This window comes from Cupressus sempervirens, chromosome 1, assembly GCF_028749045.1.
Source record: "Cupressus sempervirens isolate cs-2001-9-10 chromosome 1, ASM2874904v1, whole genome shotgun sequence".
Lineage (NCBI taxonomy): Eukaryota > Viridiplantae > Streptophyta > Pinopsida > Cupressales > Cupressaceae > Cupressus > Cupressus sempervirens.
Genome location: NC_143118.1, coordinates 52372494 through 52392467, shown reverse-complemented (window position 1 = coordinate 52392467; position 19974 = coordinate 52372494). Strand labels below are relative to the sequence as shown.

Genomic DNA, 19974 nt, shown 5'->3' with positions numbered 1-19974 from the left:
AATTATTTATTGTATGACAGGAACATTACAACAACCTCATCAACTCTCAAATTATAATCTCCAATGCTTTCTTCTTCTATAATTTTTAGTTCTTCATAGTTGGCCTTATAAGTTTGTAATTTGGCTTGTTTAACCTTATCATCCCCTTCATAAACTCCCTTTAACTATCCTAGATTTCCTTAGCAGGTTTACAATGCACGAGTTTGGTAAATTATATTAGCTAATCCACATAATAATGCAGTCCTAGCTTTAACATTATTATAGTCCTTATCTACAAGATTGGTTCAAGGAGCTTTGGGTAAAGTGTAGCCATTTTGAACATACATCCAAGCATCATAATCAATTGAAGCAATGTAGCTTTCCATTTTAACACTCCAAAACGCACATGTTCTAATTACAAAATCTGCTTAGATTGGTTAGGTCTTTTGACAGGCAACGACTTTGATACCAATTGAAGAACACAAATTCACTACTAAGAGGGGCAGGGGAGAGAGAGGGGAGTGGGGGTGAATTAGTAGTGAATAAATTTAGTCCAATTTTTCAAGATAATTCAAACTTTAAGTAGTTTCTTCAAGTTGACTTGTTCAAAATAGAATATGAGAGCAACATCAAGAAACCATATAACAATGCACAAGAAATAAGGCACAAGAATGTGATGTAGAAACTTAGTACAGGAGAAAAATCATGGTGAGGAATGTTGTTAGGATCTATGGTCCTAATCCAACCTCACAAATGTAAGGCAATTACAACTTCAATGGCTCCAAACCTATAGGATTATCAAATCCTTGTCTTAGAGCAACGACTCTTTAACTGTAATGCCCCTTTCCAGGACCTTAGTAAATTTATCTTACATTTCTCCTTTAAACTTTTGCAGACTAATTTTTCTATCTCCTCTCCATCTTTTTGTGTTTTAATATTTCTTTATATACTTTGTTGTCAAAAAAGGTTTCTTTTCATTTAATTATATTAATATTAATAAATAATAACATAATAATAATATTAATATTATTATGTTAGTATTTATTAATATCAATAATATTATTATATACACTTCAATTTGAAAATATATTTTATTATAATATCAATTATCATTTGTTTCATTTTTATTCTCTAATATTATTATTGCAAAATACTGTCTGATATTATAATATGATTATAATATTATAATATGATTATAATATTATAATTATATCCTTATTTATATAATATTATTCTTTTAATTTTGTATTTATGATTTAATCATATAAGTTTTATTTTGGCGAGGATATCATAGTCCTCCCCTCTCAAATTTTGCTTGTCCTCAAGAAAAAAACATTCATACATAACTTTGCTTGTAGAGTCAACATAGAAAGCATATAATTGGACTCAAGAAAGCCTAAGGGGTTGATGGAGTATGCATGAAGACACAAAGTAGACATGATGCAAACATATAATACATGCATTCTTAATTAATGCCTTACAATTTTGCAATGAGCTAGGGTTAAGAAAAGAATTTACAAAATTTACTTCTTCAATAGAATCCGGCAACCACAAGTGACCATTAGTACACACATGTATATATAAGTTTCAAAGAAAATGCAGGTCATGATAAATTACTCCAAGCCAATACCATACTAAGCCTAGGAACGGCACTTTGTCCCTCTTGGCCTTGGTGGCAGGTGTTAAGCATCCAATGAGGTGGCCTACTTAGTAGGATGCTTGTTTTGTTTTCCTCTTATTATTATTCTTAGTCGAGAAGAACACTTAGGATGTAAATAGATTGCTTAGACACCATCCTCAATGGTTTCCTTCGAGGATTTATAGATCCAAGCCCTCAAGCCTTTCATGGATGTGTCTGCAAGGTGCTCGAGGATGCTGATCCTATCCTTTCTTGGAATAATCGATTGGCTGGATTTACACTAGCCTCTACTTGAATACACCTTTATTCTCTCTCTTGGGGCTACCTCATAGTTTAGTTAGTCACAAACTATATGTGAATTGGAAAGGTCACGCTATATCATGGTGCAGGAGCACGTAGGTAAGGCTAATTGGTAACCTAGGGTTCCTAGTTGAGTTTTGGCTTGTAGTGGCCTTACCAAGCCACTAGTGTAGTAAAGGGGCTAGTGAGTCCTAGAGAGTGTCTTTGCCATTAGGAGGTCTAAATTAGGTCCTTAGGAACATGCAATATTACTTAGTTGTCCAATGTTGCTATGTGTGATGCAGTTGTTGTCATTCTTGTTAAAAGTGGCATTTGTGCATTTGGAGGGCTAGATTGGACAAGGAAAAGGTGGAATGGTAGTTTCATGTCCTAAGTGACATGTTCAATTAGACAAAATGTTGTCAAGTTGCATGACAACTTTTATTGCAAAAAGTGCAATTTCGAGCATAGGGTTGAATAACCACCTCAAAGCGGTTGGAGCATGTGTATTAGACTTATATAAGGCCTCCCTCGACTTGTGATAGGGGTTGGATGACATTTTGATGCAATTTTAGTTAATGAACAAACGTTTTGCTGAGCAATTTTGCCACAGTCAGAGCCTTTTTTCTTCATTTGATTAGTTAATGGATTGAACTCTATACTATGACCTATGAATGAGTAAATAGATGTGATTACTAAGTTCGATGCATTGTTAGATAGGCCTTTTGTACCCATTCCTTTGCATTTTGTAAATATTTTGGTTTTTGCAGTCGCTGGTCTGAATCAAGCAGTTTTGGAAGATGGAGTCTTAACTCACCTTTCCACTGTGGCATTTGTGTGGTCTCTTGGAATACGAGAAGACTTCTTGTACTATAGGCATGTAAGTGCTTGGGCCTTGGAAAGCAAGTTTGGCCTTTTTGTAGTGATGCCTTAGGCAAGCCAAGTGAGCATGGTTTGGGATCACAAAGATTGAAACAACATTTAATGGGATTGAGTGCAATGAGTGCTTCAGTCCAAGTGGATGGAGAGAAGGATATGAGAGTGGAGAGGTCCTGTGCCCAATGTGAAGTCCTGATGACATGATTTGATAGGGATTTGAACAAACCTGTGTGAACTCTATCGGCATATTTGGAAACCTTTGATTTTAGGCTTAAAAATAGCAACACACTGTACAAACGGGTTGGGGAAGTGAGACCAGATGAATCTCAAAGGTCTTCCAAAAGGATATCAAGATATGAAGTTTGTTTGCCTCCTCATTAAGCCTTTTTCCAAGTTGGGAGCCAAAAGGTGAGTTTGGAGGCCTAATTCCTTGTAGCCCTATTAGGCCTAATTTGGAGCAATTTCTTGCCTAATTTGGAGCAATTTCTTGAAATTGATAGAGATTTCTATGGATCCTTGGTGGATGACGGTTGGAATGGCCCCAATGCCCTAGGAACAACTCTTCCTCTCAATTTTGGGTAGATTGTGTTCATGTGTGGACATTTGGTGTGAATGAGCCAATAAGGCATCTAAGGAGTGTTGATTGGATGGAGTTGAGTTCTATATTGGTGTGGAAAAGTTGAAGGAAGGGTGGATTGGGAGTGTAATCCTTGTAAGCTAGGGTAGTGCAAGAACCCTAATAGGCTAGAGAAGTGGCCTAGAGGAGATCCTAGGAGAAGCTAGGGTTAAGGAGCAAGACTTGTCCTTACATCAGAGTGGTATTAGAGCCCAAAAGATTTGGGATTGTGGATAGATGTTTCAGACTGCAGAAGAGTTAGTAGGTGAAACAATAGTGGCGACTAATGCAAAGTTAGCCAAAGAGATGGGTGAGAAAAAGGAGAAAAACAAAATCCTTGAAGAAGCCCTAGAAGAAATGAAGACTAAGGTAGAAGAAGTTGGTGAAGCAGCCAAGAATAAAGACAAAGAAGGTGAAAGTAGTGATAAAGGGAAGGCAAAGATTGATGAGGAGGACATCATACCTAAACCAAACTCTCCATTGAATGAAGAACCTTTCTTGAAAGCCATCAAAGCATTGGGAGGAAAAGCCCTAGAAGGAATTCCATTGTTTAGTGGAAAGATGGACATTGATGCACTGATGGAATGGATTGAGGGAATGGAGAATCATTTTGAGTGTGGAGGTGTTACAGAGGCACAAAAAGTAAAGGTTGCCAAATCAAGACTTAGGGGTTCAACATTGACATTGTGGAAATACATGTAGGATGAAGGGATTAGTATGGGTAAAAAGTGTATAGCTAACTGGAATGCCATGGTGACTAAAGTGAAGGAGAATTATTTGCCAGAAGACTATGAAGTGCAATTGCATAGAAAGAGGCAAGGTCTAAAGCAGAAAGACTTGGATGTGGCTTCTTATACAGAGGAATTTAAAAAATTATGCCTAAGGTCCAAGATTCAAGAAGAGAAGTCTGTTAAAGTGGCAAGGTATTTTGGTGGACTAAAGTGGAAAATCTAGTAAGAATTGAGCTTATGGACCCCTACCACTTTTTAGAAGTGTCATCAGTTGGCTCTTAAGGTGGAAGAAAAGAATAGGAAGAAAGGAGACTCAAACTTCCGAGGTAGAGGCAGAGGTAATGATCAAAAAAGCCAAGGTGAATCTAAACTTGTTGAGCAGGGTAATGAAACTACTTCAAGACGAGGTTATACTGGAGGGAGAGGCACTCAAGGAGGCTCAAGTAGAGGAAGAGGTGTAGGTAGAAGTAATTCATACTTTGCAAGTATGAAGTGTTACGCTTGTGGACAATTGGGTCACCTTGCCTATAGATGTCCTGACAAACCTACTTCAAACAATGATAAGTGAGTTACCTATGCTCATGAGAATACCATGATTTCTAAGGTATCTGAAGTAGATTACATTGAGTCAGAGAGAGGAGAGAACTTGATGTTCAAGAGGGTGTTGATTAGACAACTAACCAAGGATGGACCTAAGCATAGAAGGGCCTTGTTTAGAATTAGGTGCAAGATTTTGGGCAAGGTATGTAAAGTTATTGTGGATTCAGGTTCCATAGATAACATCATACCAGAGGAAGCAGTTTATAAGCTCAAATTGGTAAAGGTACCTCATGTTAACCCTTACAAGGTGACATGGTTGAACAAAGGGCAAAGGGTGTTGGTTAATGAGCAAACTTGGGTTGAATTTTTAATTGTAGGCTATAAAGATAGATTGCTTTGTGACATATTGCCGAAGGATGCATGCCATCTTCTATTGGGAAGACCTTGGTAATATGACAGAGGTGTTGTATGTGATGGGAAGGAAAATTCCATTTCTTTCAAGAAGGATGGAAGAACTTTCAAAATTCAGTCCTTATTGGAGGAGGATGAAACACAGTCCGAGATTCTTGGTGTATTGTTGAGTAGCGGGAAGGAGTTCATCAAGGCCCTTAAGCATGAAGACAGTGAAGGATATTGCTATTCTTCTTAAACCTAAGGAAGAAGAGAAATTTAAGCAAGAACCCTTACCCATTGAAATCCAAGAGATGCTTGTGAAGTATAAGGACATTGTCAGTGATGGGACACTTGCAACTTTACCTCCTAGGAGAGTGATAAGTCATCAGATTGACTTTGTACCTAGTGCTTCATTGCTAAATAAAGAAGCTTATAAGCTTACCTCAGAGCTAAACAGAGAGGTAGCTAGGCAAGTGCAAGAACTTGTAGATCAAGGTCTGATAAAGAAGAGCATTAGTCCTTGTGCAGTGCCAGTAGTTTTGGCATCTAAGAAAGGAGGAAAATAGAGGCTTTGTACAGATTCAAGGGCCATAAACAGGATCACTATAAGGTATAGGTTTCCCATACCTAGAATTGAAGACTTGATGGATTGTCTTGGAGGAGCTCAATACTTCACAAAGTTGGACCTCAAAAGTGGTTACCATCATACAAGGATAAACGAAGTTGATGAGTGGAAGACAACTTTTAAGACCACAAATGGAGTGTATGAGTGGCTTGTGATGCCATTAGGACTCTCAAATGCTCCTAGCCCATTCATGAGACTCGTGAATGAAGTGTTTAAAGATTATACAGGGAGGTTTGTGGTGGTATATCTTGATGATATGCTCATCTTTAGTACGACAAGAGAAGAACATCTTGAGCATGTGGAGATGGTGCTAAGGAAGTTGCATGAGGAGAAGTTGGCAATCAATTTGGAGAAATGTGAATTCATGAAGTAAGAGCTTGTATACCTAGGGTTTGTAGTATCCAAAGGGTCTTTGAACATGGACCAAGACAAAGTGTCAACTATCCTAAACTGGCCACCACCTACCACAGCAACAGAGATAAGAAGTTTCCATGGGTTAGCTCAATTGTATAGAAAATTCATTAGGAACTTCAATGGTATTTGTGCACCATTACTAGACACCATTAAGGGTGGGATGAAGACCAAGTTTAGGTGGACTTCTGAAGTAGGAAATGCATTTGAAAAGTTGAAAGAACAAGTAACCACACAACCTATCCTTAAACTGCCTAGTTTTGACAAACTGTTTACCCTAGAGTGTGATGCAAGTGGGATGGCAGTAGGGGGTGTGTTAAGTCAAGAAGGTAGGCCAATAGCCTTCTTCAGTGAGAAGCTAAATGAAGCCAAGAAGAAGTATTCTTCTTATGACTTGGAATTGTATGCCTTGGTTTAGTCTCTTAGGAAGTGGAGGCATTACCTTGTACCCAAGGAGTTTGTGGTATTTACTGACAACCAAGCCCTTAGTTACATCAATACCCAAGAAAAGTTAAGCAATAGACATTTGAAGTGGATGGAATATCTCCAAGCATTCACATTCACCATCAAGCACAAGAAGGGGCAATTGAACAAGGTTGCAGATGCAATAAGTAGGAGGATGCTTACCATTCAAGAAGTTCAACTATATAGCATTGGCATAGAGAATTTCCAGGACCTCTACAAGGATGATGAAGACTTTGCTGAAGTCTACAAGGTATGCTTTGAATTTCAGAATAACTTTCATAGTTCTTTTGCTGATTATACTTTGCAAAGTGGCCTATTGTTCAAGGGATACCTGTTATGTGTTCCTAAGGGTTCCATGAGGGAGAACCTTATACAAGAAAAACATAACGGAAGCCTAAGTGGCCACTTTGGCATCAACAAGACCCTAGAACTAGTTCACAAGTTATACTATTGGCCAAAATTGTCAAGAGATGTGACAAGATATGTGGAACAGTGTGTAGTGTGCATGACGGCAAAAGGAGGAGCTAATAATGCAGGTTTGTACTAACCTTTACTAGTCCCTAATAGGCCATGGGAGTGTGTTAGCATGGACTTAATTATAGGGTTACCTAAGACAAAACAAGGATAGGACAACATCTATGTTGTAGTGGATAGATTGAGTAAAATGGGTCATGTTATACCTTGCAAAACTACTCATGATGCTAGCCATATTGCACATCTATTCTTTAAAGAGGTGGTGAGGATCAATGGACTACCCCTAAGAATTGTGTCAGAGAGGGATGTCAAATTTATGAGCCATTTTTGGAAAACCTTGTGGAATAGGTTGAGAACTAACTTATCTTTTGGATTAGCTAACCATCCTTAGACTAATGGCCAAACTGAGGTGGTTAATAGGGTATTAGGTAACTTGTTAAGGTGCCTAACTAAAGACTATGGTCAGACATGGGATGTGATTATTCCTCAAGTAGAGTATGCATATAATGACAGTGTGAACAGAACAACAGGTAGAAGCCCATTTGAAATTGTTTATGGAATGCATCCAAGGGGTGTGTGTGAACTTAGAGACCTTGGAGCTATGGAATATAGGAGTGGTTAGGCAGAAGACTTCACTTAAACCATGAAGGAGATTCAAGAACAGGTGAAGAAGACTATACAAGAAACTACACAAAGGTTGAAGGCTAAAGTGGATAAGAAGAGGAAGGATGTTCAGTTTGTAGTAGGTGACTATGTCATGGTACACTTGAACAAGTCTAGGTTGTAGAAAGGAGTACCTACCAAACTACAAACGAAGAGAGTGGAACCTTGTAAGATTTTGGCTAAATATGGAGCTAATGCCTATAAGGTGGATCTACCTAGTGACTTGAACATCTCACCTGTCTTTAATGTGGCAGACCTAATCAAATTTAAGGGACCTCTAACTGAAGTGGATATGAAGAAACAAGAGGTTGGCAAGGATGTAGCATCTAATGTCTTACCTCCTAAGTTGGAACTAGAGCCAGAGAAAGTCCTAGATTCAAGAGCCAAGAAGACTACTAGACACAAAGTGTACATGAAACACCTCATCAAGTGGAAAGCTAAACTAGAGTTAGAGGAAACATGGGTTGCAGCCGCAGATTTCAAAAAGTTGGGAATTGCTGAGAACATCTTGTCTACAGGAGTGACATGACTTACTCTTGTGGGGAGCATGGTGCAGGAGCACCTAGGTAAGGCTAATTGATAACCCAGGGTTTCTAATTGAGTTTTTGCTTGTAGTGGCCTTAGCCAAGCCACTAGTGTAATAAAGGGGCTAGTGAGTCCTAGAGTGTGTCTTTGCCATTAGGAGGTCTAATTAGGTCCTTAGGAACATGCAATATCACTTAGTTGTCCAATGCTCCTAAGTGTGATGCAATTGTTGTCTTTCTTGTTAAAAGTGGTATTTGTGCATTTGGAGGGCTAAATTGGATAAGGAAAAGGTGGAATGGTAGTTTCATGTCCTAAGTGACATGTTCAAGCATTTAGTTGAGTTTCAGAAGGCTTTGACCAAGCCTGGTCCTATTAGACAAAAAGTTTTCAAGTTGCATGACAACTTTGCAAAATTGCAAAAGTTGTCATGACAACTTTATTGCAAAAAGTGCAATTTCGAGCATAAGGTTGAATAACCATCTCAAAGCGGTTGGAGCATGTGTATTAGACCTATATAAGGTCTCCCTTGACTTGTAATAGGGGTTGGATGACATTTTGATGCAATTTTAGTTAATAAACAAGAGTTCTACTGAGCAATTTTGCCACAGTTAGAGCCTTTTTGCTTCATTTGATTAGTTAATGGATTGAACTCTATATTGTGACCTATGAATGAGTAAATAGATGTGATTACTAAGTTCTATTCGTGGTTAGATGTGTCTTTTGTTCCCATTCCTTTGCATTTTGTAAATATTTTGGCTTTTGCACAGTCACTGGTCTGAATTAGGTAGTTTTGGAAGATGGAATCTTAACTCACCTTTCTACCGTGGCATTTGTATGGCTCTTGAAATGTGTGAGAAGACTCCTTGTACTATAGGCATGCAAGTGTTTTGGCCCTGGAAAGAAAGTTTGGCCTTTTTGTAGTGATGCCTTAAGCAAGCCAAGTGAGCATGGTTAAGGATCACAGAGATTGAAACAACATTTAATGGGATTGAGTGCAATGAATGCTTCAGTCCAAGTGGATGGAGAGAAGGATATGAAAATGGAGAGGTCTTTTGCCCAAGGTGAAGTCCTGGTGACATAATTTGATAGGGATTTGAACAAACCCTTATGAACTCTGTTAGCATATTGGGAAACCCTTGATTTTAGGCTTAAAAATAGCAACCCATTGTACGGAAAGATTGGGGAAGTGAGACCAAATGAATCTCAAAGGTCTTCCAAAAGGGCATCAAGATATGAAGTTTCTTTGCCACCTTATTAAGCCTTTTTCCAAGTTGGGAGCCAAAAGGCGAGTTTGGAGGCCTAATTCCTTGTAGCCCTATTAGGCCTAATTTGGAGCAATTTCTTGAAATCGATAGAGATTGCTATGGATCCTTGGTGGATGAGGTTTGGAATGGCCCCAATGCCCTAGGAACAACTCTCGCTCTCCATTTTGGGTAGATTGTGTTCATGTGTGGACATTTGGTGTGGATGAGCCAGTAAGGCATCTAAGGAGTGTTGATTGGATGGAGATGAGTTCTATATTGGTGTGGACAAGTTGAAGGAAGGGTGGATTGGGAGTGTAATCCTTCTAAGTTAGGGTAGTGCAAGAACCCTAATAGGCTAGAGAAGTGGCCTAGAGGAGACCCTAGGAGAAGCTTAAGGTTAAGGAGCAAGACTTGTCCTTACATTAGAGTGGTTATTATTCTAGTCTATGAGAGTGCCGAGATGCAATAGATTGCTTAGATACCAAACTCAATGGCTTGCCTCAAGGTTTTTTGGATCCAAGCCCTCAGGCCTTTCTTGGATGTGTTCGCAAGGTGCTCGGGGATGCTTATCTCTACCCTATCTTGGGAATTACCTATTGGTTGGATTTACATATGCCTCTTCCTGAACGCATCTCTTCTTTTCTTTTCAGACTTAGAAATAATATCTAGTCTTAAACATGTATGGTTAAATAATAGAACACTTTGTCATTATGCATTGTCAAAACAATATTGTACATCCCACTTTTACTTAAACTTATTGGTGTCAGCACCTTTGGTATTCCTATGATTTTGGTTTGTTGCTAGATACTGGTGGAGCAGTTGTATGATATTCTTGTCTGATAGACTAGGATGTCAATTTTTGCGTGTCACCTTCGATTCACTTAAAAGGAACAACCTTAACAAAAGTTTTGATTGACTTAATTAATCAATTAGTGGTGCCTGACTAGATTTTTATATTACTGCCATTATTCATGGTGCTATGTCTGATTATTGTCTTACGCTTGTTTGTTTGTCACTTTGAAGTAAAACAAGTTGGTGACCCCTTCTTACTGGTTTTCTAAAGGTTCTTTGAGTGCTACGAATATCAAATAAGATTATCAATTCATACTAGCCATAATCATATTATTGTTATTAAAGTCTAATAATTTGTCAATACACCCCAACAGTCATATTGCAAATATTGTTCAAATTTGTAGATAAATTGACCCAAGAATAAAAGAAAAGAACATGCATAGCAATTAGTAATGCTTTCCTTCAATTCACATTGTCCAATATGAAGTTTCTACATCACAACCTTCATATAATAGGACTTTTTCTGTAGGGGAAGAATGAAGATGCTTATGCACATAGCACTGCAATTACCCTTCTCTCACCAATAAAGATTGTTGTGATGAATTCAGTTCTGTCAATTTAATCCACCTATATCCAATTGTGATTTCTTCCCTTGTTAAAATAATTAAGGACTTCCTTCCATCTTTCATCTACAAAGCGTAGAATTAATCATATATGACTCTAGCCATGCCATTTAGGAATCCTACATACATCTTAACTATGAAACGTTTGTCACTTGCCCAAATACAAAGGATCCCGTTAATGTAATAGAAATGTTCTCTCAGAATCAATTACTGATAGAGTATGACAATACCCGATATCAGTTATAAGCTCGACCTACAAGGACTCCCATGTTTGCTTGATCTAAGAATTTATTTGGAGGTTTCCAATCTTTCTCTGTGTTACTAATCATTCCACCTAGAATATGTCATTATGAGTCACTTCCTGTTGTTTCCTTCAATCTGCAAGGTATCCATTTATTTGTAAGGCCTGTAGATCTCGACCACAATTTTCCTTTTATCCATTGGTTCCTATATTTATCGCTAAGAAGTTCAATACTACTGTTCACTGCAATTCCAAACTTCCATGACAACTATCAAAGGTGAAATATAATGCACGGTTGATAAAACTATTAGAACCAATGGAAGATGCTCCCCTTAACAAATATTTAGCTTGACACTGAAGTCTTGACCAAGGTTTTATAATGTTTCCCATCAATGAGAGATGTTGAATTCAAATGTTCTAATGAATATATAATTTGACTTCATTCATGAGCTCGAAATATTTCCTTTAAGTTTGCAGGACCATTTTTTATCATCTTCAACTATAGTCTGGCATAAGTTGACCACAAGAAAAAATCGCCTAGCTTGAAACCTTAGCAAGATTGATAAATAATTAATAATAATATTCCAAACTATTTCACTTTTATGAATAAAACTTCACCCATTACGAAAACTCTAAAAATTTCTTCCACACTTAATATAAAACATGGGCACAATAATAACATTCGCTTAAGTTTCAAAATATTTCAGTAGTCCAAAAAAAAAGCAACGCACTGCTTTTATATCCGACGATCCCCACATAATGTTACTTCATATATTTCGAAACTCAAGCACTTAATTAAATCCAATCCTTTGAATTTTCTTGGCAAATACACGCACGATATAATTTATAATCAAACCTTATAATATATTCATGCTTCCCACGACAAACATAATGTAAGCCTCTCTGCAATGAAAAATTGCAATACCCAACAGGATGGCAGGTTTGGTGCTTTAATACCAATTGTAATGTCCCCTATCGGGACCTTAGTCAATTTATCTTACGTTTCTCCTCTAAACTTTTGCAGACTTATATTCCTATATCCTCATCTTCATCTTTTTGGTTTTTAATATTGCTTTATAGACATTATCCAAAAATGTGTCTTTTCATTTTATTATATTACTATTTATCTAAGTTGCCAGTTCGGATTTTGGTTCGGATGTGGGTTTGACATTTGGGTTTGAAATTCGCTAAAATCTTTTTGGGCTAGGTTCGGGTTCGTTTTGCGTTCGTCCGTACAAGAATATTTATTTCATTTTATTATTTTATATATATGTAAATATATGCTGCAGCAAATAAGTTCATACACCACTATGCTAATCTAAAGCAATTTAGCAAAATACACCACTACATATATTAAAGATTTTAATTTTTGTTCGAATGGCATTACAAAATGTCAAAATACACAACCATATGAATGTTTCAGTTCAAAAACTTTAAAACAGCAATGTCAACATTACTAATCAGTAATCATTAATCAGTCATAGACTCATATGTGATCAAATATCAATGTATCATCGAAAATCATCAAAAACTTCATCATTAGTAGGTAGTTGCTGATTAGGAGCACAATTAGTGCCACTAGTATTAGCAGTCTCAGTCGTAGCCTCAGGATCAGCTCCATCATCACTATGTATCTCAGGATCACCATCTTCAATCGTGTACATCAAAGTGGACTTCTAACTCTGCAGCCTTTGGTTGGACATCCCATTGTTTTGCCTCCCCCCTTTTGTAGGTATTCTCTTTGTGAGTTGTGAGGCTCAAGTTTGAATGCACAAACACAAGTTATCTTCCTTCTTGGAGTTTAGTTGGTTGCGTTTTATTGAGTGGTAGAAGGAGTATGTGCTCCAATTTCTCTCAGATGGTGATGAACTAGCAACCTATCAAGATTTGCAAATTTACCAATAAGAAACTAGAAATTAGAGTTTTGAATATTTACCAACAAGAAACTAGAAATTAGAATCTTAAGATTAAATAACTTACCTGTGATAAAATTTAGACGGTAGTGGGCTGCAAGTGTTGGTACATTTGTCCATGAAAGTACCACAATTTGTGAGCATCAACATTGTTCTAGTCTTAAAGAGCGTCAAGACCACAATCATCGGTGCTCGCAAAGCTCATAAATTCAGACCTCACTATAGGTCGTAGGTGCTCAGGAAAGAGTCTTCAAAGGACTGTCTTATACCCTTGAGCAACTTCAGGATCTTTGTACAGGGAAACACTAATGGTACTCCCCTTGAGGGCCGATTGGCTATAGAACCTGGGGCTCAATGCAAAGGCAAGTAGATGCAAAGGGGTAGTCATTTTGTTCCATCTCTCTACCATGATTACTTGTAGCTCCTTGAAGAACATTTCATCAGGATCTTGCTCTTTCTCATTTATGATATTTCTAATGTCTGTAATCATGGAATCAATACCATCATATACCTCACCCAAGCAAGGCCTATCCATATCAGTGTATTGGATTGCTCAATATAGGCTCAGTGATCTTCAGAAGGTACTCAACACGATCCCATCAAAATTCATCTAGTATCAATCCCCTTATGATAGATACCTTGGCACTATTAAATTGCCTTCATATGCTCTAATCAGCATTGGTTACCATTCTAGACAAATTCCTCTTTAACCTTGACAAAATGTCTCAAAACAATAGTGTTGGAGGCAAAGTGGGTCTCAACAACCTATTTTAAAATCAAAACAATAATAGATTAAAAATTTGAAAACATAGAAAGTTTACTAAAGTGACTAGATTCGTAAAACATGTTTAGATTTTAAACAATTGAACTTACCTTTAAGAGCTCCAATTTCGAGAAATGTCTGAATATGGCTTGAGTCATATGGTGGATCGTGACAAATATTTGTATCTCTTGTGCCTGTTCATACATTAGTTTTATCCACTCATCCTTAGTGCCAATTTTTTGTAGGATTAGGTTGAGTGAGTGCATAGGCTACAATGCAAGGTGTCCAAAAATGTGTTCATACCGCTCCTCAACCAATAAGCGGACAACCCTACAATTCTTCGCATTGTCGGTTATTACTTGAGCAACATTCTGAGGGCCAACTTGCTCAATAACTTGGATTAGAGTGTTTGCAATGAAAAGACCATCCTTTACCTCTCTTCACAATCCATAGCTTTCAGAAACATAGCACCTCTTGTAGACACTGCAATAACATTCACCAAAGGATGGTTCTTTGTATGTTTCCATCCATCTGATACTATTGCCACTCTTGTTTTGGTCCATGAATCCTTGATGGGCAGCATGGAAGCCTCTACATAGAGCACCTCCTCATCCAGTAAAGTGGTGCATATCTTCTCGTAACCAAGGTCCTTGAACCTCTTTGGAGCCTCATTAACAACTCTCACCATGTATTGCCAATACGGTGAGCGAACAACATTAAATGGCAATGCATTTGCATATACGCATCTAGCAATGGCTTGATCAACAATGTCTATAGCTTCATTTTGAAATGATGTTTCCAAAGATCCCATCGGTTTCTTACTTACAATTTGTTCTTGAGGGGAATGCAAGAATGGATGGTCCTCTACGGGTGGTTCATTGGTAGTGGAAGTTGAAGACAAAGATTTTATTTTTCCTTTCTTTGAAGGCCTACCACTTTGCAATGGATGAGAAGAATTTTCCCTCCCAACAGCTTCATCTACTTTTTTTTGTTTTTGAATGTATTTGTTCACAATGTGGTTTGGAAGGAAGCTTTTAGGTGCCACTCTATCAAGCTTTGGCTTCATAATGCCTCTTTGAGGAACAAAGCACAAATGTGCTTACGCTCTACTATAAGAGCTACTAATTTCCTCTTTGCAATGGCTGCAAATTCATAGATAACCTTCGCCACTTGGCATTGGTTGAACTATTTCCACATATTTCCATAGTGGAGAGCATCGGTCTATTTTGAATTGGAAGTTTCCAGTAGTAGAAGCACTTGCAGCCATTTTGTGAATCTACAAAGATGTTATGAACAAGCAAAAGTCCAAACAAAAATGAAAAATTAAATCATAGAAAGCTTGAAACTAATAAAATATTTAGAATAGATCATCATGCATCATAAATAGATGATGATTTAGAATTGAATGCATAATATGTAGAATAGATAATGATCCCGTAATTTTGATCTACGTGGTTTTAGTTTGTGTTTATATTGGAGATTTAATAAACTTTTGGTGTTTCAGACCAGAAAATTTGCCCGAGGATAAGTGTTCTGTATCTAAAATGTTATAGTGATTTCAAGTTCTTCGATACTTCATGCTGAGACTTGGCTATAGTTTAATGATATTTATGAGTTGCTAAAGTATTTGTACGATACAACTATCTTAATATCTTAAGAGGATATACTCCAGCTTCTTATTTCTCCTACTGTGTCACGCTTGAGTTTCTTGCTTCAGCTTTAACTTGCGTGAGTGTGCAGGATATACTCCAGCGAACAGTTAAAACTTAATACTCCAGGTTATACTCCCGCGAATACTCCAGCAAACAGATATTCGGGCAAACAGTTAACAGGTTGAGATATCTCCCATGTGAATGTTCCAGTTCACCCGCGTGAATGTTTCAACTCTCCCGTGTCACCAATGTTTTATATCGCATTTGACATCCCTCTCCGGCACGCACAGTAGTATGCTACGATTCCAACCAGAGTCTCCCAGCTTGCCGCCTAAAATCCAACGAGTGATAGACGGATGTTGAAAGCTTTAGCCTGCTTGCTCTTCTGATACTTACCATTTTGGACTGGAATATATTCCGCTGTCTCTCCTCCTTAAATAATATCCAAAATGTCCGCTCCATGGCTGCGTTGGATCTTCCTACTCTACTTGACCGATGACTCTTATAACACCTCAGTTTCCAGTCCATGTATAGCCTCCTAATGGTACCTTCTTCTATCGCTGATTGTATAGGGTTGGAGCCAGTGATCTACTTTCATTCCCTTATGGTGGTATAGCTGATTTCGTCTTATATATTTTGATGCATCTGTTGGTAGTTTTCCCCTGTGTATTGTAGTCGCTATTCCTTGACTGTGATAGTTGTATTACTGATTTAATTCCTTCCTACTCAGTCTCCCTTCAACTCATGTTTGCATCTTTTGAATCATTTTTAAAAAAACTGTAAGTAATCGATGTGTTTCTATTTATCTCTGTGTTACCTCAAACTTACATTGAAGTCCCCCGTAAATAGAAGTAGCTCACACCATAATGGAACTTTTATTTTTTTGACAGAATGAATCAACTCATAATTGAATTCAATATTCAGCTGCACTGATATTAACATGACAGTATACAAAGGGTGTTTGCAGATGGCGTGTGAATATGATAGCCACTGAAGTGAGTCTCTGGATACTGACGTAAGGAAAGCAAATTATATATTGATTAATGCTATCACTTTCTTATTATATATTATATTCATGGCCAAGTTGGTGATAGTCTATTTATCTGATGCCCGATATAGCCTTAGCACCAAATCTAAAGAAATATCATGAACTTTGAACTCACTGTAGTTGACATTTAGAAGTTGATACCTTGCTGCAAATACAAATGATTCAGCCTATTAAATAATTCACACACATGAATTGCACCTATGTTCCTGCATGAATGAATGATTTCCCTTCCAACTGCATTTTCTATCTGTTATGTGATTTCTCTCGTGTATATTTTCTGTTTCCTATAATCTTCCTTATATAACCCATTTGATGTGAGATTGTAACCATTCCGATTAGGTTGCAACCTTTGGTTCTTTTAAATAATATATTTATTATACTTGTTTGATTTATATTTATAATACATTTGATCTATATATTTTTATAGTTATATTAATTGCATTATAATCATATGATATATATACATTATATGTTATTAATTTATTATTATAATTGTAATATATATAATAATAAATTATATTATAATTTATTAAACTATTACTTAATTTATAATAAAATCTTATAAATATGGGGACATGACACCTTCCTCATCATTTCCTTGCTAATTTATTTCCAAGTAGATGGGATCAAATGTGATTTTTTTTGTCTATTATGCACTTACTATTATGATAAACAACATCTAACCCTTTAGAGCTTTAACTAGACAAATACATGATAAAAATCCTTAGATGGGTAGACGAAGCTCATTTTAGATGACTTTCCTAAATCTTCTACTTGGACATTTCTTAGCATCTACTTGTCAAGATACACAAATAAACAGAAAGCCTTCATGTAAATTAAAGCAGCCTCCTATACATATATCGGGTAGTGAATAGCATTTGTTAAGTGCTTTCTCAGTACAAATCATGTAATGACAAGACATTAGCCTACTTACCATCATGAACTTCATTAAGATTTCATAATCACATGTTCATTTATTATATTTTTTGTGACTATTTTGTAGTTGTTAATCATTAGGGGTTAAATATATTGTGAGCACATGCTTCATGACTACATGGTTGTTCTATTCATAGCAAATGAGTTCACAACTGATATGTTTTTGCATAGAAAATGAGGAAAGAAAGTCCCTTATTCTTTTATGTTGATTAACAATTGTGACAAACTATGAAGCTAATCTTGAGGGGCAACAACTTAATACTGATGAGTAAGTTCATTCACATTTGCACTTGCTGATTCCAATGGATTAATTATATTTCTCGATAGCGTATACACTCTGTTTCAAATGGATTGATTATATTTAGGTTGAATTGCATTAACATTTCCATTCAAATGGATTAATGTTATATTGGTTGCAAAGATTCTAATGCCACCCTTTGCAAATTTGTGTTCCCTTCTAGACATGTTTGTGTATGCTACATACCTTTAAGTTTTCTTTCCTTTTCATTGTAGATGTGATTGATGTTTATGATAGTGTGCCATTTGTAAGCATATAAGTTCTATATTTTCCTTGATACAGGTCAGTCATTTCAGAAGTATCAAATGATGTAGTTATTGAAGTAAAGGATGCACACTTTTTGTTACACAAAGTAAGTATATTTACCTTATCATTATCTAAAGTAAGATACCTTCATATCCATAGAGTTTAATCTCTCTTCCTCTCTCTTGTAATTGATGTGTACTTCTAGTCAATTTTGTGTTTGTGTTATAGTAGAAGTCATTGCAGATATGGTTGGAAAGAGATTGCCTGGTAAGTTCTGCTCCCTTATCTTAATCATTGCCGGATGATTATAAATTCACAGGATTGCTGGTTTATACTCTTATGGTTTAGGCATGTGAAACCTGTTTTCTATGTCATCACATTAATGTTTGGATGAGATAGACTATATATTTTTGTTTTTGAAAATGTTTCCAAGAGATTAAGGGCAAGGTTAAGAACACTTTTTCTTGATATGAAAGTTGAAACATCTGATACGTTGTAATTGATACTAATGATTTTTTATTATACAAATTGGGTATCACAAAACACTAATGATTTTTAATTATACAAATTGGGTATCACAAAACAACATATGCATATTTTATGCACTAATACATCTCGAATAAGTAAGATGGGAAACAAAGTGCAAAGGTTTCATTAGGTGATGTCTGAGACCCTGAAGTTTGAACTAATGTAACTTTAATTGAGTATTGTAGGCTAATAAACCTCTATCAAGTTAGTTGTTGAAGTTAGTCTGGCTAATTTTTGGGGATCTGAGGATCTTAAAATAGGCCATGGAAGTATGTCACAATACAATTCAAAGGGATAAACTATGTGGAATAGAGATTGATTATATCTATGAGCCAAAAATGTTGGTTAGAGATCATGCAACTAGTTAAGAGATTTACCAAAATTAATGGATAGTGAGTCAACCCCATAAGTGAGGTAAAATAAATTATTAACGTCTAGCTGAGACCACCAAAAGGGTATAAGAGACTGAAAGGTACAACAAAGAGACAACCAAAAGTCGCGACACCAAACGGTGCCCAAGGAAAGAACAAGCAACCGAGAAACAAAAGAGAGAACCACAAAAACATCACCACAAGGAAGACCAATTAAAAGTCCCTAGCCATAGGAAAGTACACCAAAAGAGAAGGGTGGTTATTGAGGCGGAAGGGGATCTAGAGCCATCTCTGAAAACAACAGGTAGTGGAGAGCTGCCGCTAGGGTATAAAAGCAACAGAAAAATGAAGGATTTAATCATATAGATGATAAGAAGATTATATTGGAAATGTTGTAATTAATGTCATAGTTTTTTTGTTCAAGAAGGGAGATTGCTTAATATGGTCATTATGTCAAAGCAAGACTGTTGGAAATATTGTCATTGATGAGAAAGGTTGGGAGATTGTTGTTATATTGGCTTTAATTGAAGGTCTTCTCATGGAATTTATTATTTTGAAATAAATGTATTTGGAGGCTGACTCATGCATTCTTTATTTATGAAAGAGCTATAATTGGAGGCCGACTCATGACATTTTCTTATTATTATATTAAATGGAGAGAATGATAAGGTTGTTCTATTAGAATGATAAAGGAGATTCTTGAGGTAATTCCTTTAATGACAAATTATTGTGACACTCATATTAAAGAATTATTAACTCTTTTAACTAAATGAAGGAGAAGGAAATGACGCCCAACCATACCTTGACCAAAGGTGATTAGTGACCAACAAAACCAAACTCTCGGTGACCTAATGACCTGGATACTTAGCTATTGCTTTTGACTCAGATGCCAATTCTGACTTTCTTCCACATGCCTACACTCTATCTATGATGATACTCTCCATCCCTTCACAACGACAATCTTCTCTTGCATCTGTTGACATTAAGAGGAAATTATGCATATGTTTATTCCTTAACAACTTTTTAAATTTTGACATTTAGATCATCATCCTTCTTTTCAGTTATCAATATACAACATTATTCATCCTTGATTATTGATT

The 19974-nt window shown here is 36.5% G+C and overlaps 1 protein-coding gene across 4 annotated transcripts in view; it reads left to right on the top strand.

Annotated features, from left to right (window-relative positions):
• Positions 1 to 19974, top strand: part of LOC149576126 (BTB/POZ domain-containing protein At1g67900-like) — a 106948-nt gene that overhangs the window by 24367 nt on the left and 62607 nt on the right. For 2 of the 4 annotated variants that reach the window (XM_089816392.1, XM_089816388.1), the window contains exons 2-3: positions 18012 to 18081; positions 18207 to 18242. In XM_089816392.1, coding sequence (XP_089672518.1) covers positions 18012 to 18081; positions 18207 to 18242 — 106 coding nt within the window. The remainder of the gene's footprint in view (positions 1 to 18011; positions 18082 to 18206; positions 18243 to 19974) is intronic. The other 2 variants (XM_089816400.1, XM_089816396.1) reach the window with 1 other exon arrangement.